We start from the raw sequence: 25,883 nt of genomic DNA, 5'->3' as shown, positions 1-25,883 counted from the left end.
AGGATTTGTTCCCCAGGTGTAAGACCACCCCTCATGTCCTCTATGCATTGTGCTTTTTGTGCCATACAGATTTTATGTCCTTTGTATTTGAATGTAAAAGCTCTCCAAAGAATTCTGTGACATGCTGTTATCTAAGACTGTTTTGCTTCCCTGGGAATGAGAAAAGAAACTGTCACAATGTCATTGCTTGAGTCTTTCTTCCCAGTCATTAAACTGCGATAGGATAGAAACATAACATTCCTTATGCAAACACAGAAAAATGTTGCATGAATTTTCAGTTCTGAAAATGTGTATCATACTTATTAGCAGTCATTTACAGTAGATATTTACAGATTGATCTCAAAGATTTCATTAAAACTGTGCCATGTTATAGTCATAATTTGCCCATGAATTTCACAAAGATGAAAAACACCTTAATTGCTGGCTATCAAGTCTAATAGAGCAATAAAATGTGCAACTATAATTATATTACAAGGTTTATCTAAATTATTAACGTTGATATTTTGCTTATTGAAGCTAACAGCAATTAACACGATTAAAAGAATCTAGAATATTAATTTTCGGTCAATTCTAAACTAAAAGCAAAGTTATTCTACTTTACCTGGAGGGTAGCACACATAGCAAACCCCATACCTCATGGATGTTGGCATAATTTCTCACTTTCACTCAAGTATCTCAGAAGAGGGGTAAGTGCTCACCTTGGGCACGAGTTATACTTTTCCCTTGACAGTGCCTCTCCAGTCTTTCTCACCCCCATCTTTTTATATCACAGTGTTAAGCCTTAGTACAAAATGATAGAATCCTTCTCTTCCACAAATTTTATACACCACATTAATAGCCAGAAGGCTATAGTAGAAGCAAAATTGCTTCTTACCCCCAGATAATATATCTTTCCTAGTGACACCTGAGCAGAAACCAGACATTTTCTTTCACTCTCCGAATAGTGACATCAGAGAGTATTATGGCTTGTACTGTAACTTCAGATAAATTAATGTGCAGTCCTAGGATTCAGTCTCTGTGGTTTTCATAATAGTTAATGAAGTAAACCAATGCAGAGAGTCAATATATTCTCTGTAAGGTTTTAAATTGATGTGTATCAACCACAAACAAGCTGAGCTCCCTGTGTTCACATTATGCTTCTGTAAAATTAAAAAAAAAAAAAAAGTTGGCAGTAATTTGTGAAATGAAAGAAAAGCTTGTACAGAAGAATACCATAAGACTGCTTTATTTATGATAATTGTTACCATTTTAAAATAGCAGATTTTGAAGAGAAATACTGAATTTTGATGTGGCTCCTTTTCTTAGAACTGGGAAAAAATTTCAACATGAATCACACCTATCAGTTGAAATTCCAAATGCTTCTACAAAGCTTACTGTGTTATGCATGAGATGCAGTCAGAAATTAAATATGTGAAAAAAGCAACATTTTGACTTGGGAAGTTAAGCACAAGACGAAAGCGTGTCTCTACTTATTGCAGAGTCTGAACCTGGAGGCAGTAGGTGAACGTACACACAACTCCCTTGAAAACAACAGGCAGTGTGTATGCCTGGAAAAATCCCATTTCAGGATGAAAAGTATGCTCTTCCATTTGTAGGAGAAATAAGCATATGGTGTGCTCAAAACAAAGTCAGAAAATTGGCCTATTATAGTTCCCAGAACTGTTTTCCTCCTATCACTGTCATTCATTGTCAAATGGGGAAAAAACCCACAGAAACTTGCAAGACACTCATTTTTTTAAAGCAAGAACAAAAAATTCAAAGACTATATTTTACGGAAAATATTCTTAAGAACTATCTTAAAGTATTGCCAAAGGAATATTTAAATGGCAAAAAAGTATCTGCCTGAAAAAATTCCTTTGCTATTTGGAAGATACTTGAATTCTAGTTTCTTTCAGAAATTTGTATACAGATAAGAGGTAGCATAGATATAACAGATGTGGCTTTTGCTTCATGAAATATTTGTGTCAAACAATACTGGGGATCTGATTTAGCAAAAGCTATCAGAAATTTATATTTTTTATACAGTTGAGATTTTTTTTTTTTTTTTAATTACAGAAGGTTCCACAATGGACAAAATGGCAAACTCTACCTTGCCTATAAAATTCCACTTTTTGTCTATTATATTTTGCCTATAAGAGCAAAGCTCTATGGAATGAAAAAACCCCTTTTATTTCGACAAGTTTGCTAAAGCACAACAGGAATTTGCTAGTTTTTCAATGGAAATCACCCTAGAGCAGGGAACATTCACGAGTATAATTAATCTCTTACAGTGATGACTCCCAAATTCCTCCTTCAAAACAGTGCACTAAGGAAAACAATACAAAAAGTGAAATATTGTTGCCTAATCTAGATGGAGAAAATCCTAATTCAGACTGAGAAAGTGCCCTGTCAGTATTTTTTGTACTTAAGTACATATGCTCAGATCTTCACTGCTGAAAGAGGTGTGATAACTTTAATCAAACTGGTTGGAAGGTGTTAAGCATAACAGGGGCAAGCATAACACTGGAAAGATGGCAGACTTGGAAGAAATCACACAACTCCACATGAGTATTTCAGACTAAGGTATGTACTACAGCTGACAACATTCATTTGCACAGTATATATACACACATACTTTTACATGTATGTAGCCTTGTCCCTCCCCTTGGCCCTTTATTTTGTAATTGCTCTCTAGCTGTCCCTACCCTAGAAAGGCAGGGCACCATTTGGTTCCTTCAGCCACTGGGAGAATTACTATTTGGCCAAGCAATTTTGGCACTTTGGACAGATGATTTCCTTTCCCAGACACAAACCAGCAGCATATCTACCTGTTCAGAGTTGGTGCATTTTTATACCATTGCTACATTCTTCTATTGATCACAACTAGAGTCATTGTGACTGCGAGCGTACGCTCTCTCCTTAAAATGCAAATAAAACTAGTGCTTTTTGCTTCAGCTTCTGTGCAAACACCCAACCCTGGTATTATCAGTCAAAGGTTTAGTTCTTTCAGTAAATAACAGGAAACACCTGAAAACGGTTGGGAAACCCCTGACCATCATCATCTTAGGAAGATGATAGGCACTACTTGTTTTCAAGTTTACACATTTAAAAGGTAAAATGTGTATGTTTCATAAGTGTGATAACAACTTAGCACACTCTCTTAAGGGTAGACGCATGTCTCAGATCTGCAGTTCCCCTGTGAATGGTATGTACTGCTGTCGAAACTAGAACTTGTTTCTCAAATGCCACTCTAAACTCAAATGGCCATTAAAAATAAAAAAAAAAAAGAGAAAAAGAGAGAGTGAGGGACAATGAGACAAAAGTGATTGTCAAAATCTAATTTGCCTTCACACTCAAAATGCACTTATATTTTGATAAGGGGATATGTCCATACTGCAACTTAATGTATTTACGATTTAGCAGATACAACCAAAACATTATAAAAACAGACCATAGAGTGGGCCAGCAACTAAGGTGTTTTAAAATAACTTCTTGTCCTGAATAGAATTTTTCTAAGTCCCACTTTTGGCTGTACAACCGATTCGAAGAGAAATCCAGTTCTTGCTTCCTGTGTGGCTTTGTTTCTTAGTTCACATAGTAAAGCCAATAGACAATATTGAAGAAGGAAAAAACAACAGGGAAGAATATGCGTGACCATCGATCTATGGCATTTACATCAGTCAAGTCAGGAATGGTAATTTTCAGTTGAGATGCACGTCTCCGTAGCCTACTTTTCTTCTGTGCCACATGTCGCTCCAGGGCGTTGCGACCAAAGCTGTGTCTGGGTAAGCCAGCTTTCCGGTACTGGATGCTTGAAGTGTCATAGGCCAGCATAGTGCTTCTAGGGTCCCCAAGCCCCATCACAGCCTCGGAGGCAGCCATCTCATTTTTAATTTCAAGTGTGCTCAACAAAATATTTTCATGTGGATCCATCTGTAAAAAATAAGAAACCAGATGTAACAGGAGAGAAAGAAAGCCCAACCAGTTGCAAACTGAAGCCATGCTGAAAAGGCTGATCTGACATCACTAATTCACTGGATGTCAGCCCGTCTAAAAGACTAAGTGTAGCTGAAACTATATTTATTGTTATTTATTTGTGAACTCAAGGAGCAGTAGGGCTGGTACAGTGTAATGGAATCAATGGCATTTCCCTAGAGCCCGTGTTCAGTGAGCAGAAGCAATACATGGAAATGGAGTACAGGCTCAGCTCCTGAAAGTGGGATTCTGCTACTAGTAGGATATCTGGGGCAAACATCGAACTTTTCAGGGTTTTTGGAGGGAAATCAAATGGAAAAGTTGCACTTCTTTCAAATGGAAACTTCTGCTCTGACAAAAACATCAGGTATTCACAAGGTCTCTGCCTCTATAACACAAGGCCCAGAGCACTGCACAAGATAATGCAAATTTCCAGTCTCTAACCAAACAAGACAGCTGGTTGCTTGGGGAAAGGCACCGACATAGTTTAACTACACCTATGTGGAAACTCCATTCCCCAGTGCTAATGAATTTCATAAATACAGTGCATGCTGTGAAGACCTGAAGGCTGGAATAACAGAGATCTGCAATTTAGAGCAAGGAAAAGACATATACAGAGTGTAATCACATCAAATGCACGTTGAACAGTTGTTTCAGTGGGTAGCTTTAGCTACTGTTTTTTTTTTTAAAGTCAGTTCAGTGAAAATAATATTAATGAGATGTTGGGAAAAAAAAAAAACAACTCCTTAGACAATTAAGACGATTTCAAGGACAAGGAGCTAAATTCTACTCAGGCAATCTGGAATATATCTGAAGCATGACAGGAGAACTTCAAAATAATTCATTTCTAGAAAACAAATATATAGTTATTTAGGAAGTTCTAATTCTCCTCAGCCTCCCCCCTAAGTATGTATTTTGAATTGTGTGATTACAGAGTATAATTACATAAAAATACTTTAAAAACAATAATAGCTAATGAGCAGCTAATTAAGTACACAGACTTAGTGATAGTAGTGCAGATACACTCTGGGTCAAGTAAGATATGAAAATGTCCAGGATCTCCTTCAAGAATAACTCATCCACATTATTCTTTTATAATGCACATAATACATACCATTATTATAAGTGCCCAAACTGTGACTTCTGTGGATTTCTAAACAGTAATATGGCATTAGTCTATTCTGTAGTATTTACAAGCCAGTAGTCAGCAGCAGGTACCTCGCTGCACTACCCAATATAGCACTGTATTTGCCATTATTACAAAAACAAACTATGCAATACTTCACATGTCACAGTGAGAGAACTGGGTTGCACACAGTTGCTTTTTAGTAGCATCGACTGTACAGTATTATGAACTGGGAAGTCAGATACTCACACAAGTACTTTGGACCTACTGAAACACTGCCATTTGAGTGATTACATCTGTTCAAGTGATGCGTAAAAATTGGCATTGCTAAGATGTCAGATCTCCCTCTTTCTCTTCCCCCCAAACCCCCACCCCTCCAATCTATGTGAGTTTGCACCCCTCTAGTTTCATTATACTTTAGTTTTAGATTGAATGTAATGGCTTAATGTGAAGTAGCCAACCTAATCTATATTTGCTTGCTTTACATCAAAGCCATATGAAATCCCTGAATTTTCTAGTGTGAAAATCAATCTTTTTTGAGAAGCACTGGCAAAATGGGAAGGTTGAACTGAAACTCAAGAAAAATTCCTTTAAAAACTCTGTAGCATGATATTGAACATGATGAGGAAATGCTCTGTTCTAGCCAGGAAGGCCATCAAATCAGTTCTCATCTGCATTAGACAAAACTAAGACAAAAAGAGTATTCTGCTATTGTAATACAGATTTTGTAAAACAAAATCAAACATATGGAAAAACTTTCAAATAGATCTATGAAACTTCTCAAGAGAGCTTTCAAAAATTTTCTTATAATGAGAGCAGTTATTTAGAAAATTCTTATGTGATTCCTAGGGTAAGACAAAATTGGCTGTCATTTTTGTTATAAGATCTCAGACAAATAATAAGACTTTCAGTATTCTGAAAATAAAAGCAATTATAGGCACTTGACATTTAACAATCCAAAGAATGTCTAAAAAGAAATAGGGGAAATATCTTAGAAGAGGGGTGCAAAGCCATTTGGAAACTCCTTTTTCAATAGTTTCACATAGCCTTAAGAAAATAATAGAAATTTTAGTTCCAATGGCATCAGCAGAAGGTTGGCGTAACATCCACTAATACAGTGGTTTTACCCCTTAGCCCAGAGCCTGGGTTATTTTCACCTCAGTTTTGTGCATTCTAAGATACTATCTTTGGAAAGATTTTAGTGCCAACAAATTTGTTCACATCCTAAATCTTCTTAGGATGAATCTGCTTTAAGCATTTTATCCTTTCGATCTGCAATGATATTAGAAATCTGTGTGCTCTTTACACACTTGGATACGTTGTATGCAACACAAATGCAAGAAAAGTATATCACATATCACTCTTTCAGTTAAATTTTGCTTTGATTCCTCTGTCACTTGTGTTCTGGCTTCAGTAAATTTCTTAACACAGCAAACTGCTGCAGTTATCTGGTAATGTTGGCAGTAGTTAGTAAGACCAGTAATGCTGGGCAGAAAAAACATTTAGCAATATTCTAAACTATCTTCTAGGGTAAAGTGTCTTCTGCACACATCACACTGACATCAGAGTTGGAGCACAGCATTTTTCAATATTCCTATAATTTTTGAGAAGAAATAATGCAAAATACAGTAAAGATTAGTGATGGGCGAACCTTCCAGTGTTGCAACAGCCAGGCAAGCACCACAAAGTTCAAGTGCTTCCTGCAAACTAGTTGGACGCTCATGCATCCAAACAGTGGATTAACTATAACAAGGACTGCATTTTTCATAATATTTTGAATTCCCAGTCTGAAGAACTCTCAAAATTCCAATCCAGAGGTACAAATGAATGTGAAAATAAAAGAAACAAAAAAAAAACAACAAAAAACCCCAGGAAAGGAATTGACCTAACTTTTCAACCTTCAACAAAAGGTTCCTTGTTAGATTACAGAGGGAGCTGGGAGTGTTATTTCCACCAAGCAGGTTCGCCCAACTCTAAATAAAACATGCTTTTGTAACTAAGTGAAGCCTGAGATAGAATGATAATGAATTACATTTATTGTACACAGCACCGCCCATTCAAAAGGATCCCAAAGCGCTTTACAAGCTTTAGAAAGAAGAACCACTTCACTTCCCAGCGAAGCGCAATCACCTCTGAGGTGAAATGTGGTGACTGACAGTGCAGAACAATACACTGTATTTTAGTTGAGGAAATGGAGAATGCTGTAGCCAATTGAAACTATGGGGTGGGTGAGTGGTGGTGGGGAATGTTAGGTAAGCAGAACAGTTACAGAAATTGGTATTTGGCCAGATGTTTGGGGTTGAGATGACCACGCTATAAAAAAAGTGCCATGGGATCTTTAATGACCATAAGTGGTCAGGACCTGAATTTTAAGTCTCTGAGGATAAAAATATTAGAAAACAATGAAAGATACCTTTGTTGAATACATTTCTGGACAATGATATGTGCCAATTATTCTTCTGTCCTGTAAGTTAATAAAATCAAGACCAGTTTCCTTAGAGATAAGGCAGCTATTATGTTTCATTTTAAATTAAAGCACTCTAGTGTAATAATAGGACAACTAATTAAAAGATATAGAGACCTCTAAGCCAACAATCAGCATAAGCGTATTCTGGCTTTGGAGGTGCTATTACTGCCTTGCCCTGCTCCTCAAGGTAACATAACTTTGTGATGTAAATGTATTTTTTCCAACTGGTCACTTGACCAAGGAAGAGATGATGACATGAAAACAATTGTTCAAATTATTCTGGGGGAAAAGTAAGTGTAAAAGTGGTTTCAAAAGGAGGTGGAAGAAGGTTAAAAAGGTCTCTTGGTGCTGAAGGATTGTTCAACCATAGAACTAAACTCTTTATGGTGAACAGGAGAGTTTAAAATTAATGGAAAAATTCCCAGGTACAAGAAAGGAAGGGAGGATGTGAAGATGCAGAAAAAGCAGCAGCAAGTACCATGGAAATAAAAGGTGAAAGCAGAAGTGGAGGAGAAATGACCGAAGCCCAGCAACCATGCAAGAGGATGTTTATATAAACCAATCTTAAAGGTGGATGACAAAATATATGATGCAAATGATATTCACATATAGGTCCAGGTCAACTGGAAGAAAAGCTGACTCTGGAGCCTTTAAAGAGGCCATGACCTTTCTGATGGCCTCAAAAAAAGGGAATATAGAGGAAAGTGTAGAAATGTTACCATTATATATTCTTCCTGCTACCTAGAAACTCCAAAATGATGGCTTGCTTAAGGAATTCCTCTTACACTAATACATTAGCAACTGTAAAATACAAGGAAATTACAACACCGACACACATACATACACATGTATGTACATTAGGAATCCTCCAAGGATGACCAGATCTTTGAAACTACTAACACGGAGTAAAGCAGTATCTTGGTGACTGTGCTGTACTGTTATGTCAAACAGAGCTTTAGAAGTAGGAGGTAAATTTATATTGATGAATTGAAAAGAAAAATATTGACGTGTTTACTTCCTCAGATACTGTTCATTTTCACCTATAAGCTTCAAGGACAGGCAGGAACTGATGGCTCATTTTATGTCAGAATGGCACAGAAGACATGGATAAAATAGACAGTAGGGCTGGAATTTCTGATGGAAAAACCTTGGGAAAAAAACCAGTTGTAAATTCAAAAGAATTATCCTGTTTTTAAGTAGTCAAAATGCCACTAGCCAAAAGCAAAATATGGTGAGCTAAACAAAGAAGGGAGAAGTACCCAGTCTATTACAAAGATTAACACCTGAGATTAGGTCTCAGCATTTATAGGTCCTGGGAACTGACATTCTTATGAACTGAAGACAGAAATAAAGATCCCTTTTGCAATGAAGACCAACATGACATGCCTAGACATATAATTTAATTCTTAGAGACAAAGACCTTAGTATCATCTATAGCATAGTTTCCCACCTCTTACAGATGAGCTTTGCTTGGAAAACCAGTAACATCCTGTTCCTGACTAGTCACAGTAGCTCTGGCAAGATTAGGTGAAAGTACAAAACGCACTTTACATATAACAGAGATCTTCCAACTCATCAGCAAGGTTTGATTTATGGATTAGGAGCCACTGATCTCTGAGGATTGCACTGACTACAGAAGGTAATGTGTGGAAGGGTAGATAGTCCTGTATAAGCTGCTGCTAGGTTCACTCTGGAAGAAAAAATAATTAATGATTTTCAAATGGCACCTGCTTAAAGCTACACAAACATTTTTGACATGATAAGCAACTCTGCTGACATAAAGCCATACGAACTCATAAAGCACAAATGCCTAGTATTTCAAAACATCCATATGTGAAACAATGTCCTTAAGAATGTAACAAATACTGCATTTCCATTCCCTGCATAAAACTGAATTTATTGCCCCATTGGCAATGCATGCATTGGCTTGGATTGTGACACACACCACAAGATTTGGGTCAGGTGGTAAAGCATGCAGTTAGAGGACAGTAAAATCAGGTTGACTTATAATTTCAGGTTACTTTGTTTGGTTTCAGGTCAGAAAATACAGAGAAACTCCACAAATTCAGTAGGGATTTTCTTTAGGTTCTTGAGTTTTATTAAAGCCTAAAATCTTAGGGGGGGAAAAACCAAAACAAAACACAAAACAAAAAACAAACAAACAAAACCAACCAAAAAAACACTGTAATAATTAAAAAAAAAAAATTAAGTGAGAGGAAATGCAAAGTCTGGATACAGAGCTTTAACACTGCTCTAACTACTTGTATTCAATTTATAGGTATCCAGCTTTACCCTCTGATATATGTGATTTCTTGACCATTATCATTAAGTAATACATCAATAACTTAGTTGTAAGTGTTGTAGGATTCTGAAGAAATGGACAAAACATGTGATTCGTTTTGGCATGCATTACTTAGACATAACATTCCGTACTTAAGACACTGTAGAGTAAGTACCGTCATAAGATGAAAGAGGGTGAAGTATCTTTGGCTTGATGACATTTGGATTAAAACCATGAAACATGAACTAGGTTAAACTGCTGCAAAGAATCCAGTGTTCTAAACCAAAAGCCAAAAAGTGCAATAGGCAAAATCAGGACTGCTGTTTGAATTATGGAACAAAATAGGCAAAAACAGAGAAGTGGCCTACTGGTGTCCTGTCCTCAGCTTGAACCTTTCACCAATATAATCTAAAATATCACAGAAACAAACCTTTTCTTTTTTTTTTTTTTTTGAGTAAAGGGGTATAAATCACCTAAGACAACCCAGAAAGATAAATAGTGAGAACACTGAGCTTCTGTAGAAAATCGTCTCCCTCCATTTCACTTTTGGCCAAGATAATTCAGTCCAATTCAATTGCTAGTAAAGTGGAAGGAATAAATTATCTGAGAACTTGATGTTGTACATCTAATTTCCATTCCAGTGCAGCAAATATAGTTGACCATAAGCAGTAAGCAGATACCTGATTCAGGAAATGAGCTTGTAACCTTACTTAAGCAGATACAATAATTTAATGGGACTTAAATAAATACTAACATTAGTCATGTTTTCAAGTGATTTCCTGTGAATGAGGCTTTCACTCTCAATCCAAAACCGTACATAATGCATATACATGTAGGAGGAAAGAATTCCCTCTCTTTTTCTTTTTAATCCTACAAGAACGTATTATAACATATTAGTTAAGTGAAATTCTAATTAGGAAGTCTTCAAATTAGAATAAGCTTCATATTGATGATATCTAAAGATAGTTGTCCTTCCTTCTAAAAATTTCAGGTACTGATTTTTTTTTTTTTCCTCCAGGAGATTGCAAAATCATCTATCTATTCTATCTTAAAAATTAAACCCTTCCATGAATAAGAAACCTCTTAAGTTAAAGATAAGTGTCAAAGCCTTCTCTTGGAGAAAATTTGAAAAATTCAAAAAATAATCTATCTTAAAAATAAATGGCTTCAGAAGTTCAATGGTACATTTTGGAAATACTAAAAGGGAAAAAAATCAATCGTTCATTGAAAATAAACATAAAGGAAGCAATGTAGTTAGAATTGGAATTTTTGAAATTTCAGTTACAATTTTCAGCAACATTTTTTTACTATTGAAACATTTAGGAGGAAGCAAAGGCAAGTTATTTCAAAAAAAGAAGTATTCTGTGGCTTAACTACAGTTCTAAATCCTACTGTTTTGCCAAAAAACAAGGTGTTATGCAGCCGGGTGCTTACCGATATTTCTCTGATGAAGTATTTGTTATGTAGTGGTTAAAACATCATCCCATTTGTGTTTATGTATTTAATTCTCTTGGAGACAATATAAATAACGTGTCAGCAAGAATCTACACACTCAGAAGGTGCTCCCTTCCATCTGTGATAATAAGACCAATATTTCATCAAACTTCTGTTATGACCATAAGCTAAGTCTCTACTACGTTGTCTTACAAAATAAACTTGTAACAGATACACCTAGCACCAAAAATTGACTGCAGAAACACAGAAAAATAGTAAGTAAAAATGTTAAGTTTCTAAAAACCACATAACCAGAACGTTGAGCTCATTTTGAGGACATGAGTAAGGACAGGCATACAGGGCTTTTTGCACATAGCTTTAAGATGCATTAATTTTAGGGAGAAGGCTCAACAAGATCTTTGGGTGGGGAAGAAATCTATATTCCAGCCTCTCACACTTCTAAAAAAGGGACTGGAGACATAAGAATAAACAAGATTTAGATGTCTATGTTTTAATATAACTGCATATCATTACAGAGAGATGCTGAAAACTAGAACCTAAGAGGAATAAAAGATATATTCATATATACAGACATATATGTCTGAATATATACAGACACATATTAAAATATAGGCATAGCCCTACCAACCTCCTAAACTTTTTCCTAGGTTATGCAAGAAACTAACTCCTGGTGGTCATCTTCCTCCACATGCAGAATTCTGGGAAAGCAGCTAGTACTCAAAAGAATTTACTAAGTGGATTTACTCATCAACTTAGGCTGTCATAGCCCAGCCTGACTGTTTCATCAAATTTAACATACAGGTATGCAATACAAAACCTAACACTCTAACAAACAAACAAAAAAAAAGTATACAGTTAGTATCTGTCTACATGGATGCCCAGTTCATATGCTACATTAGGAATATAATGTTATGAATACTGCTAGATATGTTATTTCTAGGTTGTTTGTGCTTTTCTGCTCATTAAATTGCTCTATCTTTATGCAAGACAAGCAGTCTCTGTGGCATGCTGCAGAGTGACTGCACCATGTCTCTCCTGGGATTTAGAATGTTTCTACTGTTAAGGGGAGATTTTGAGGAGAAAATATTTTTTAAATACTGGGAGTCTTTAGAATGTGTTCCAAGACAGCATTTTTTTTTTCAATAGTGTTGAAAGTATTCACTTACTTCAGCCCAGATAGTCTTACAGCCTAAAGAACAAACAACAACAAAGGAAAAGCATCACAATTAATAGTTACCAAGAGACTAAAGGCGGGTAAAAACTATAAAAGAAAGATTTGAAATATGTATCTTCCTTCCTACCAGTCTGCAATACTATCATTCTGATTATGTAAACATTTCTGATATGAATTCTAGATCACCTGAAATTGATTTCTCCTAAATTAGATTTAACAACATATTGCTATCTGCAGAAAGAAACCAAACATGATCTTTAGACACTATAAATAAGGCAAAGGGGTTGGCGCAAAGTCATCACATTATAATAATATTTTTAGTACTTACTGCCACCCTAGTATACACAATCCAGTGATCTTCAGACTCATGAGCACAACTAGGTTATGTGCTAGGGAACGTAGAACATTTAGAGCTACAACAAATTTTTGGATAGAAATTGGCTGACTCATGGCCATTCAATTAAACCTCATCAAAGTCTACAGAGCTGATCTGCTCTGGGAAATCAATTCACCAAATTAACTAGCCTGATGCCTTCTGCACTGCAGCTACATGCATTTCCTCTATTTCAGTATACATCATTTGCCTTTTTTCTGCCTTACTTCCCCACAATCTGAAACAATGATATAAATTGCCTTAATAGATTCTTTTCTGCAACCAAAAGTGTATTTAATTCAGGGCCACTGGTGGATAGCAGGTTTGTAGATGCACTACAAAAGCAAAAGAGGTATCATGCTCCAAACAAACGGAGAGTACACGCACTGTTCTTACACTAATTGAACATGGCAGTCAAAGGAGCTCAGCTGCAGAAAGAAAAGCTCATGCAGTTGACTTGACCTTTATTCAGATGTCATGTGGAATACCACTATGGACAGTGGAAATAAATCACCTTCTGACTGCTTTTGCAAAGTGCTGCTGGCTAAAACTAGAACTTCCTCAAATTTCACTCCTGGCCAAACACTCTGAGCATTGCTGATTTTTTCACATGGAAGTTGTTCCTTACTAATGCATGAATGTAAATTTAGGAGAAAGGCTAAGCTTTTATAATCCATGCCTACTTTTATTATATGTTCTTCAGTAAACTTCTGTGAATGGAATACCTTGTCCCTGGATCAAGAATCAGTCTTCAAGCAGTTATCTGTGCTGCAAACAAAAGGAAAACTCCCTTGGAGGGGAAAGGAAGAGGATGAATGCTTTAACTGAAATCTAGACAGTGGCAGCACTAGCTCCAGAAGTGTAGAGCAGTGAGGATTTGAGATTTTTGACTGAAATTTGAAGAGTTCCATGTTGTCTTAGTGTTTTAATAGCCTGTTACATTTATTAACTGAGTCTCTGCATGTAGCCATTTAAAAATTCCTCTTTTTTACAAAAGTTCTACTTTCCTGTTTACTCCTGTTTTATACTAGAAATACCTCTACAGCATAGGGTATAAGGTGCAGTTCTATACAACGAATACTCACTGCTTTTAGGTACCTTTGTAGTATTTCCTCCTCACTAGAGATGCGTGTATATGATTTCTTCAGATAGAAATGAACAAATATTGATATGAACTGAAAAGACCTGAGGCAAGCCAGTAGTAAATCAGAGGGGAAATAAAGACATTAAGCTAGCCTAAGCTAATGAGCATTGCTTTGGAGCAGGTATATTATGTCAGGTCTGCAACCCTGTTAGTGCATCTTTACACCCTAATCTGAAAATTGATGAGAGTGACCTTGTCTGTTTGCAGTGCACTGAAAGCTATCACAAGTTGGCTTGCAAAGGGCCATATGAATATGTCAACAGATTAACACTGGCTGAAGTTTACGCATTCCTTCATCTAACTCCAACCCTCTTTTTCAAGAAAGACACCTGTAGATATAGCAGTGGAAAAAAAAAGTGGCTCTTCCACTTATTCACTAATAAAGTGGTGAAGTTTGGAAGACGTCATGGGAAACAGCAGGTAGCAAACTATGAGCTGACTATGCTGTTTCCAAGTATGCTACTGTAATGGATGGCATTATTGGCACAATGAAACAGAAAGTACCCAGTCTTTGTGTTTGAACAGCAAACATGAGTGAGGCAGTGAATCTGAAAATGGGCATCTGGAGAACAAGGATACTGTTCCTTGCTAGACTACACGATGACCAGAAACGGTCCATGCTCAGCCTGCCCAGTTGTGTAGGTGAAATTATTAAGTGCAATTGCTTGTGAAACAGATATTGCATGGTCATGTTTGTCTTAAAACCCTGATAATATGTGGAATGCTCTAAGAATTAAAAGTCTGAGGAGAACTATTCAACTTTTCTGGTTAATCTTGGTCAAAAAGGAGTAGAGGAAAACCTCAGCAGCTGAGACAACTTGAAGAGAAGAAAGTTATTGTGTTAGGTGCAGGTTAAGCTCCTGTTTGTGCTTTCCTTGCCATCTCATCCTCTAGAAACTGTGTGCTAATTTGGATATAACAACAGTGGGTCAGGAGGGCAATGAATTGCAGAGATACCTATATGTGTTTAAGCCTTCTTAGCATGCTAAGCCCTACATTAAGAGAACATTTCTATTGTGATTGAAATCTATTAATACGCTGTTTAATCTCATTATCATATTAAATTTCTGTGTTCTCTACTTGGTACCCAATTTCTGATAGAAAAACATTGTTAGTCTGACAATTTCACTTGTTTGTGACTTGGCACTGTGTAAGAGCAATACCCTGTAATTTTCAGGCATGCTGGCTGAATACCTTACGTAATTCAAAGACTACTGAGTAAAGAATTACTCATTGTTTTAAAAATAAATTCAGTATATTTAAAAAAAGTCTTTGTGTTCAGAAAATAACCCTTATCTAAATATGCAGAGGTTAGCAATGTCAGTTCACATTTATTTAAAAAAAAAAAAGAGACTGAATAAATCTGTATAAATAGTGTTATGAAGTGTTGCATAATATCCTGACATTTTCCCCCAGTTTTCCAGAGGGAAATTGCTTTATTAATGTTCATAATAATGACAGCATGATTGTAAAATCAGAGGTAGAGTTTTAATTGTGTGACTTATGTTATCATGTATTCAGGTATACAGCCTGTACACTTACAGCATCTCTGTGCTTTAAGCTAGGTTGGAAATGTACAGGCTTCATTTTTTTCTTCAACTGTATACTTTCTAAAATGGAAAAATGCTAAAATCACATTCAGTGATGTATTTACATTATGCAAAACATAGTGCTGCTTCTATGAAGTGCCAAATCAAATTTCTTTGAAAGAATACAAAACCCAAATTGTATATAAGTTAATTTGCAATAATTAATAATAACTGTTCCAAACTTACATGATCTAACTATAAATAAAAAAAGTTATAAATAATTTAAACACTACCTGAATAACATGCATGTAAAAATTAGAAAGACAGAACTAGAAATGGAAGGAAAGACGTACCAAATCATTTTATGGTAATGCCTCTATAGGGTTTCATATCTGGGTTGAAAAAAAAAAAAGGCGAGTATCACATCCTGTTTCTAGCTAATATCCTGGCAAGGAAACCATACTGATGTGTAAGAAGAGACTGACAAGGTGCTCCATCAAGAGATAGATCTGCAGCTCTTAATGAGAGCCTTGATGTAGGAACTGATACCAATACTCACAGAGAGTATTGTCTCTGCTGCCTGACAAACTTCCAGTCTCTGTTGCTTTGGAAGAGGATGGCATACAGTTGCTTCCCCATTATAATCACCCCACATCAAACATACAGCTGGCAAGATGCAAACACTTCTTTACAGAGGAAGAAGAATCAGCTTTTCATTTAGCTCAGTATATTTACCATGGTCTTTACAGTGCTCTAACGGAGGTTTTCCCATCTATCCAGAGTAACAAATACAGACATACTACTGATAGTGAAAAGCATTTTGACCATACACCTCCAGGGGAGTCAATTAATATATGTAGTAGTCTAGAACAAATGAGTTAGACAAACAACTGTGAAAAACACCACAATGAACCCAAAAGACGTACCAACAGCAAAACCAGCAGGTTGACAGGGAATTCAGTAACACAGCAAAAGCTACTGAAAATACAGAGCCTGGGAGGTGATCAGACTGCAAACCCTGAGAAACACAAAGACTAGAAGGTGCATCAGACACATCACAGTGATCAGCATCAGCAAGTCCATCTAAGCCATAGTTCCAAGATGGAAACATCCAAGGTGAAATTATTGGATCCAACAACGTAAAAGAAAAATTAAAAATTAATCAAAAACACCTTGGTTACCAAACTTTGGAATAAATTTAAGGGGAATAAATCAGTACTGAGAGAGCACCCAGGAGCTCATTATTTGAACTGTGATAACAAATTACATATATTAAAATGGCTGGGGGCCTACAACACAAATTATTCGCAATTGTAACAGACTCTACGCTGAGATCCTCGTTAGCCTAATCATCTCCTTAAAAACAAAGCCAGGCTTCATAAAGGAGAAAACTTGAAAAGTTATACCACAGTAACTTGCCTTCCCTAGCCCCTCTATCCCAAAAGGAAAGAGAAACCAAAATAACAATTAGAAGAAAAAAAAGCTTCATAGAGGCTTCTAAACCCAATTCTTCCAGACCATTTCTATGTAATTACAGAATTAGCAGATGAAAGTTACATATTTCAGTAAAGCCTTTGATACATTATCCTAAAACTGAGGAGATGATATGTCCCAGATATATGTACAATTACCCATAGGAAGACAGTCACCTGAAAGATAGTATGAAACCAGAGGTTGGAATTTGGACCTATTTTTTATCGTATCTGTTAATCATCTGGAAGAAGCACAAACAATGGATTAGTGACCTGAACCTAAAGAAAAGATAGCATGAAATGTGCCTAAGAAAGGATCAAAAAGATGCTGATGACCGTCAATATTCCTATTTAAACAGAATAAAATTGCATAACAATGGGTTAGAGTATATATACCATAACTTACGACAAACAAATAAATACAACACTCCCAGTTTACCTATCCTTATATACACACTTGTAGTACTATGCCATTCAGAACAGATGAGATTATTTCTTTAAATGCCTTTAAATCTTTATATAGTCTCAAGATTTTTAATGTAAGATAAGACGATAGGCTTGAAAAGAGAGGTAAGGAAATGTTATGAATGATATCTCCAATAAATGAAGAATGTCTAGAGCAAGAAGAAAGCCAGTGATTTACCTGTAAGCAACAATATGACTGTTTATAGAGAGAACAATTAACTTTAACAAAAGAAAAAGATGGAGAGTTAGACTAAAGGAATAAACTGCTGAGTGCAGCTTGAGAAATTTCAAGAGTAGAACAATCATACACACAGCCATTTTAACCTGAAGTCACTACAAAAAAACCTGAGCATGTCCAATATGATTTAATAAGTCTGTGATAACGTAACTGCTGGTAATCGATTCTGAATCTTCCTTGAGTTTTATGCCCTTTAAATTCCTCCATGATTTTATTAGCCAGGTTTCAGAATTCAAGAAGCAAATTGAGAAGCAAATCAAGCAAGCCCAATCCCTTCTCTTCCTTTCCATTACCCCAAACAGAGCCAACAATCTTTGAAACTGGAGGTGTATATGAAGTTAAACTCTTCCGTAGGGCCTGACATAATAGGACAAGGGGTAATGATTTTAAACTGAGAGAGAGTAGATTCAGACTAGAAGAGGAAGTGGCTTTTTTTTTTTTTTTTTTTTTTTACAATGAGGGCTGTAAAACACTGGCACAATTTGCCCAGAGAAGTGGCAGATGGAAAATCCCTGGAAACATTCAAGGTCAGGTTAGACGGAGCTCTGAGCAAACTGATCTAGTTGAAGGTGTCCCTGCTCATCGCAGGGAGGGTGGACTAGATGACCTTTAAAAGGTCCCTTCCAACCCAAACTATTCTATGATTCTAAAAAACCAAACCAAACCCACCACATTCATTGATCATGACACATCATGAAATTTAAAGAAAAATTTGGCCACATTTTTATCTGGTATAGCCCAGGGAAACCTCTGCAGCCAGCCTGATGATGTTGGCTCAGATGATAAAACCAGGATATTCTCCTGAGTCAAGATCTCCAAGGGATTACATTGGATTCAGCAGATATCACAGTCATGGAAGCTTCTATTGTGCTTCCGTACTGTTTTGTAGGTTCTCTAGTGTTTTCTGAATAACACTGAGCAAAACCAGAGAGGACAGCACCTGTCTGTGCCTGCCCTAGAATCTCTCTATACCAGAGAATTCAACAGCACAAAGAGTCTATGTATTTTGCAAGTAGTTGTGGATGGAAGCACTAATCAGAACTTCTCTTACTACCTTTTGTTGTTCAGAAAAGTTTTAAGAGGCTGTTACAAAAATTGGTGTTGGAATCCGCAGAAATCTAGTACAGATTTGCTAGTCTGTACTATATAAACAAAGATGCTGCACTGCAAGCAGCAGTCCAATAACTATAAATCCGCCTTTATCACAATATCTGTGCTGAAAGCAGTAACAGAGCTGCACAGAAGTTTTCATCCTCATGTTTTGAGGTTTAGCACTCATGGCATGACTCTTAAATCACATAGTATCTGGTCACAAACATAAATTCATAGGACTTGATCATTGTAAAAATGATGCAAGAGGAATCTAGTAATACCATGAAAGAATTCTCATACTTCATAAAATAGTCCTTGAATGTTAGATTCTATTTATAGATGGAATATTCATTTGGTCCCACTTCTAAAATACTTAGGCTTTCATGGAAACTTGCATCTGAACCAAATTTGGCAGTTCAGACTCATTTTTGGTTTTGTACATCAAAATAATTATATAACATTTGGTCTCCTTTCATAAATAAAATATTCAGGTCCTTTCAATATGAATCCATTTTCTTGCTGCTGGTCAAACACCAGGGACAGCTGTCAGCTCCTTTCCTCCTCCTCAGAGCAGTCTATACGCAGTACGACAACGTTCCCTGATCAATAACTACCGTCTTCAGATCCTCTCCTAGTTGAGTCTCTATCTATTATTGCTTAAGGGATTGGAAACCTGATTACCAGATCAGACATCGGAACAGAACTGCCATACCTATGAACCATGCTGCCCTGGTTTATTAAGCAAAAGGCTCAGTATAAAAAAAAAATAACTAATCCATTACAATGGATTAATACAGTAGTTAGTATTTTAACATTTAAGTTCATGATTAGTAATTTGCCACTAGACTTAGTGGCACATGGCTGAAAGACCATTCATATGAATATTATGTGACGTTATTCTGTCACATGGCTGAAAGACCTATCATATGAATAAGTATATAGAACTTTACAATGGTAAAATGTGATTAATGATACTATAATGTCAAAATTAATCTCATTATCATGTATTTGCCTTCATTCATGTTTCTCTCAAATTAAAAAGAAAAAATAAATTAATGAATGGGTGAGATCTGAGCCATGACAATATAATCCTCCATCTCAAAAGGCTGTAACTTATGAAATGAACAGTTTTATGCTACTAACATGTGATGGAATTCTTTGTTCCAGCAAAAAATGGAACAAGATGTTCTCTTGTCTGCACGCATACTATGGTAGTATAGAAGTTCTGAAAAAAAACCATGAGAAATTCCACCACTACAGCTGTATGAAACTTACATTTCCACTTCACAAAAAATCACGTTTTTTTTCTGATTTTGATTTTTCTTTTTTTCCCTGATTTTGATTTTTCTCCCCCCAGGGCATATTGTTGAATTACAAATTCAAAAAGCTTCCCATAGGGGGGAAAAAAAAAAAAAAAAAAAGAAAAGAGTAGATTATTTATCTTTCCAAATTTGCATGTGTGTGAATGTTTATACATTTCACACTGAAGTACTTTTTAGTATTCAGCCCAGATTTGCCACTGTGTGAAACTCATCCAAAATGGTAAAAGTGAAAAATGACAAGAACTTTATGATAAGTGTTCCATTTTCATTAAACATAATGGATACTTTTGCCAAAAGTAAGTATCTTGGTAAATCTATTTTCTGCCTCAATTCTCCATCCCCAGGGGACAACTTTTAGCTTCAAAATTAAGAGCACAGCAAGTCAATGTTTTATTTCTGAGCAGTTTGTCATTTAGTCAACGGTATCTTATGTCATTAGATGGTGAAAACACAAAAACTTTCCAAGATTTAAGACTTCTGTAGTAAATATTTCTTAGGCAGGTCAACTAAAATATTTATAAAATAAGTTAAATTTAGGTTTTCTTTCCAACGTTCCATACATCTCTTACTAGAATATCAGCTATAGCCATCATTTTGGATTTGTTCCTTTGGAAACAGATCAGACATACTTAAATATACATCCTGACCAAAAAAACAACTCACAATAAAGCTTAACTGAACGCATGCTCTAGAAAAAAGTTATCCAGGCTAGAGGGCAGCATTCACTGCTGAGGCAGCTGAGTACTGGCAACACTGAGCTAAGACAATATCATAATAATCCCACTCTACTAATTTTCTACAAAAAATTACATTTTAAAGCTCTGTCTGGCAAAAGTGAAAGTCTGCCTTCCCAGGAAAATGATAAAAATATACCCCTTTTCAATTTACCTTATTGACATCCATTCGTAACTTCTCATTGTTGGCACTGGCAGCTTTCTCTGCTGCTTTCTTTTGGCGTTGAGGTCCCCTGCCAAAGAAGATGTAGTTGACCAATGCATACTCCAGCAGAGCCATGAAAACGAAGACAAAACATCCCATGAGATACATGTCAATGGCTTTCACATATGGAATTTTGGGAAGAGTCTCTCGAAGATGGGTGTTGATTGTTGTCATTGTGAGCACAGTTGTGATTCCTGAAAAAAAGAATTGACAAGTCTATTGATTGAATTAATTTTAATTTTTTACCATAACCACACATAATATTCAAATGCTAGACCTGAAAAAAATCTAGATTTTTTTTCTGTAGAAAAAAAAAAAAAACAGACCATTGCCAACCTCTGTCTATACTCCCACCTTTGTCTTTAATTTTTTGTATAGCAAAGATCACACCTGTAATTAATATATTTCAATCAAACAGTAGTTGGAGTCCAAGAGTACAGTTTTAAGCACCTAAACTGTAACTTTCCTTAACGTGTCTCAGTTATAAATTACCAGCCTAGAGTCACTGTTACCTTGCTTTCCTCCAGCATTTTCAGGATGTCTGAAGTCTTGAATTCTTATGGGACAATGCTGCCCAGAAAGCCTGGTAAAACTCAGACAGTATTCTAAAAAGTTAAAATGTCAAATTCTCAATTGTATCTTTTATGGTGATTTACTTACTTTATCTATATGAGGGTTGCATTGGCAGGAAACTGTATGAGTTATACAAAATCTAGCAATAAATACTCATATTTATTTTTGTTACATGCTTGGATCCTCCGACAAGGGGCACAGTATAAACAAATACACATGGGATTAGTGATGAGATATAAAAGAACTCTAGAGATTAATTAGGGAAATGTTTTTTCTTTTAGAATGTAAGATAACAGTAAGGAAAAAAGACCTCAAGTTAAGGAGAAGTTAGCTGTGCAACCCTAGTAAAACTTTATTTAATTCATATCTAACAGCAGAAGCAATCTAAATGCATTTTCTTTGGAGAAAAACAAGCAATAAAACAACAAAAGAATACGTTGAGACAATTAGGCTAATTTTGGTTACAATGATTATACAGTTAGCTATTTCAGACATAAAATCACTTCAATTTTTATTTAAATTGTGATGATTTAAATACTGATTCAAATAATACAAAGCTCAACAAGGCAGACATAAAAAGATCTAACATTTATTTTTTCAAATGATGCACTATCCACTAAGCCAGGAGCAAGGAAAAGCATCCAGCTAATGCACACTGCATGAGATGTGTAAAAATGCCTACCTAAAGCAACTCTTGCAGCTGAAGCGTCATAATTAATCCAGAAGGAAACCCAGGACAGGATAGTGATCAGAATAGAAGGCATGTAGGTCTGCAGAATGAAGTAACCAATGTTTCTCTTAAGTTTAAAGCTGAGAGACAGCCTTGGGTAGGCACCTAAAAGAGAATATTTGGAATAGCCATAATTTACTCATATAAAGCCTGAAAACATTTTTCTGTCATTTTGGTTTTATTGTTTCATGCAACACAGAGTATACCCAGAGTTGAAAGATCCAGGATAATCAGTTGCAGATTTTCTAGGAAGAATTGGTATTAAATAATTTTTTATTCTAAGGGTACAAGGATGCTCTTAGTGCATGTCTGCTGGCAATCATAATATTCAACAATCAACAGCCAAAGTACATTTTTGAGCATCAAAACAGAAATGTTTCTTTCCTGAGAAGCTGCAGTATATGCCTACTTCAGTGTAACCCTTACTCTAACCTTTTCTCCAAGCAAGCCAACACTTGCCCTATGACATTGGACACCAGAAATATTTTGGTCTATGAAACACTTGTTGAAATAGGTGGCTTGAGATCACTATTCAAGTCCCATTTCTGCTTCGTTGTGAAGAATTTGGGATGCAAACTACTTCTATACTCCCTAAATTATTATTTCTAGGCATATCGAGAAAGTGAATTTTGAAGATTTTTTTTTTTTTTTTGACACACCTATCAGCTTTCTCAAGTAGGTAGAGAACATCACAGAGAAACAGGCCAACACAGCTCTGGTCTCTTCTGAATGATTTAATATGCCATTGAAGTGTTCTAGTTGTTTCTTGTTTGTTTTTGTTTGCTTGTTTGTTTGGGGTTTTGTTGTTGTTGTTGTTGTTCTTGTTTGATTGGTTGGTTTGTTTTGGTTTTTATGAAATCCAATTCTTCAGAAAGTCATCCTCTTGCTAGCATAGGCTAAACAACAAAACCTGTGGAACAAGGATTTTTAAGGTTTACAGCAAAGACCAAATGATTAGTCTAATGCATTCACAGGTTGGCACAAGGAACATTTAGAAACAGCAAGAGCCAGGTTCCTAAATTTCCTGTAGGCTGGGTTACTTCTTGTTGGAATTAGAACACTGAGGTGTAGAAGTGGCTTAATCAGTTTTCATAGGAAAACAAAAAATACATCTTATTTGACTGAGCCTTATCATGCCAGACCACTGTATCCTCTTCTTAACGTTAATGAGTGATGCCTTATCCACTGTGAAAGTTTTAATAAACACAGGTGCTTTCAAAATTCACTGTTGCTGCTCTAGTTTATTCCTGTTTCTAAATTTTTTGTCCTGATCCTGAACTCCATGTTGAGAATTAGCCCATTTCAACCAGTCTTCCCAGTGAATTCCCCTTTTAGCTTTCCCTCCACGAACCTGTAGAGAAAACAACATTCTTGGTGATAAGCTTGTAGTCTACAATGGAGAACTGTGGCAGTTCGATCTTTGTAACTCCTGTGACTGCATTATCACCCCCACGCCAGTAAAATTCAATGTCATCTGTTGTATAGCCATCTATAAAAACAGGAGTAAACAGTTAAGATACACATCTCTTCTGACATCACAGAGAAAAGTCCAGAGAATTAATTTAGAAAATAACTTTATATTTTTAAAATTAAACTTTTAATAAAAAAATAAACATAAACATACAGACAAGACACTGGTATTTCTAAATATAATTTCAAATGGCAATCCTAGGTGTATTTTAATCTTTGGGTTTTTTTAAAGATATGTCAATATATTAATAAAACAAACCTTTAAAAGCAAATTAAGACTGGACACATCCTTTATATAGGTAGTAACTGAACATTCAGCTTAAGGTAGCTTCTGATCCCAAAGCTGGATAAAACAGTGTGGGTTTACTGCAATTTCAGCCCCCGAGCTGAAACATAAGCATTGGTAACAGAGACGTGACCAGGTCACAAAGTGAGACCTGGAAGAGATGCTTTTCTGTCTTATTCACCATCATCAGCATAGGAAAGAGGACAGTGAGAGAAGTTCAGTATACAGTTACCTCATGATATGTCTTCTGTACGCTATCTAATTTATAATCTGAATATAGATGAAAAAGATAAACTACTCAAATCCATTTAGATTTTACTTGTAAAAACAGCATCATTCTTTTCCTGAAAATGTCTTGAATGCAGTAAGACAGCCACATTCAATGAGGTCCTTGTAAGAAGCAACTATAGCAGATGCAACAGCCATCACTCTGGTTGGCAAAATAAACACACACACACAAAAAACCCAAAACAACAAAAGAAAAAAAAAATCCTACCACCCACCCAAAAAAACCCCAAAAATCCCAGGAGACAGCACTTGTTCTCACAGTCACAAAACATATTCATGAAATATGAATCTGAGTTCACCAAATGGCAGCAGAGCTAACTTGCATACTTGAGAGTTGGTATAAAGAACTGGTCGGCAAATATCAGAAACAAAACTGCTATAAAACCAGGAAATAAGATATTCATGAAGGTTTGTAGCCTTTTAAACACTTCTTGTGTTGACAATTGATAATAAAAATAATAACTCAGAGAAAGAATAATACCTATGATGATTTGGGACTCTGATATAATAAAATGATGTATATTTGACCTTGATTTTAAGTTTTCACCTACAAAGGACAAAATTACATAATAAACACTATTTTACAGTGCTCAAATAACATTTAATTTCAAGGAATAATGCAGATTATGCACTTTGTGATAATCTAGAAACTATCAAACTATTTCCACACATCATTAATTTTTGATAATCCAAGTATAACCCAGGTGCAGAACAGAAGGCAAGAGAGTTTGAAGAGATAAATCCAATAATCTATAAAAACCCTGAAATAACCATAAAAATTTATCCAACATACAGCAAGTTTTAAACTACTTTGGAAGTTACATTGTTATAGCATATTGATAGCTATAAAATTCCCTTTTTTTTTTTTTTGTATATGCGATTTTCATGCTGTTTTTCATGGGGCTAGCAGCAAATCTGAAGTAGTTTGAGGACAGAAAATAGAAAATTATTTTTAGGACTCACAACCATCTCTTTCATACGGGACAAAACTCCTTAAGAAACAGAGTTTAAATTCACATCAACAAATAGCTTACATCAATACTCATCGATTTGTTTCCCCTCATACTTTCTCTCTTGTTTCACCAAGAGGAGAATTGTCAAAAGAATAACTGAACATAATATGTATTAATAACTTCCCACAACATTCAGCCTTCCCTTCTCTGTTTGGACAATGCCATTGAAAAAAAAAACCAGCTAAATTCCTCTATAATGAATTTTTGTGAAACAAAGAATCTCATATATAACATCATTTTTGCATTTATTGTATGTTACTTGCTCAGAATCTAAAACATGAGGGGGCTGAAAAGGAACCAAGATTACTGTCAGTAGAAGGCCTATCCTCTGTAATTAAGCAAGCATTAACTGTGACTCCAAATCATACTGATGCTTCTTACACACTTTGTGATACAATAAAGTATGTTCAAATCTGCATTTTTAATTATCAGAACTCATCAGCTTTGAAGTTGTCTCATGAAGACGAACATGTCATTGAACTTTTTACTTGT

The 25,883-nt window shown here is 35.7% G+C and overlaps 1 protein-coding gene across 1 annotated transcript; it reads right to left on the bottom strand.

The window, feature by feature from the left end:
* Positions 1 to 3,564: 3,564 nt before the first annotated feature.
* On the bottom strand, positions 3,565 to 23,823 carry LOC104508117 (gamma-aminobutyric acid receptor subunit beta-2; the record flags this gene model as incomplete). Its single annotated transcript, XM_010149633.1, has 5 exons — positions 3,565 to 3,912; positions 7,494 to 7,544; positions 20,981 to 21,225; positions 22,287 to 22,439; positions 23,686 to 23,823. Coding segments are annotated over 5 exons (935 nt in total), but the record flags the coding sequence as incomplete, so codon positions are not given.
* Between the last annotated feature and the right edge of the window lie 2,060 nt (positions 23,824 to 25,883).

Source organism: Eurypyga helias, unplaced genomic scaffold, assembly GCF_000690775.1.
Source record: "Eurypyga helias isolate BGI_N326 unplaced genomic scaffold, ASM69077v1 scaffold3214, whole genome shotgun sequence".
NCBI classification, from domain to species: Eukaryota; Metazoa; Chordata; class Aves; order Eurypygiformes; family Eurypygidae; genus Eurypyga; species Eurypyga helias.
Note: the sequence above shows the minus strand (reverse complement) of the source record. Positions and strands in the feature narration are given on the sequence as shown.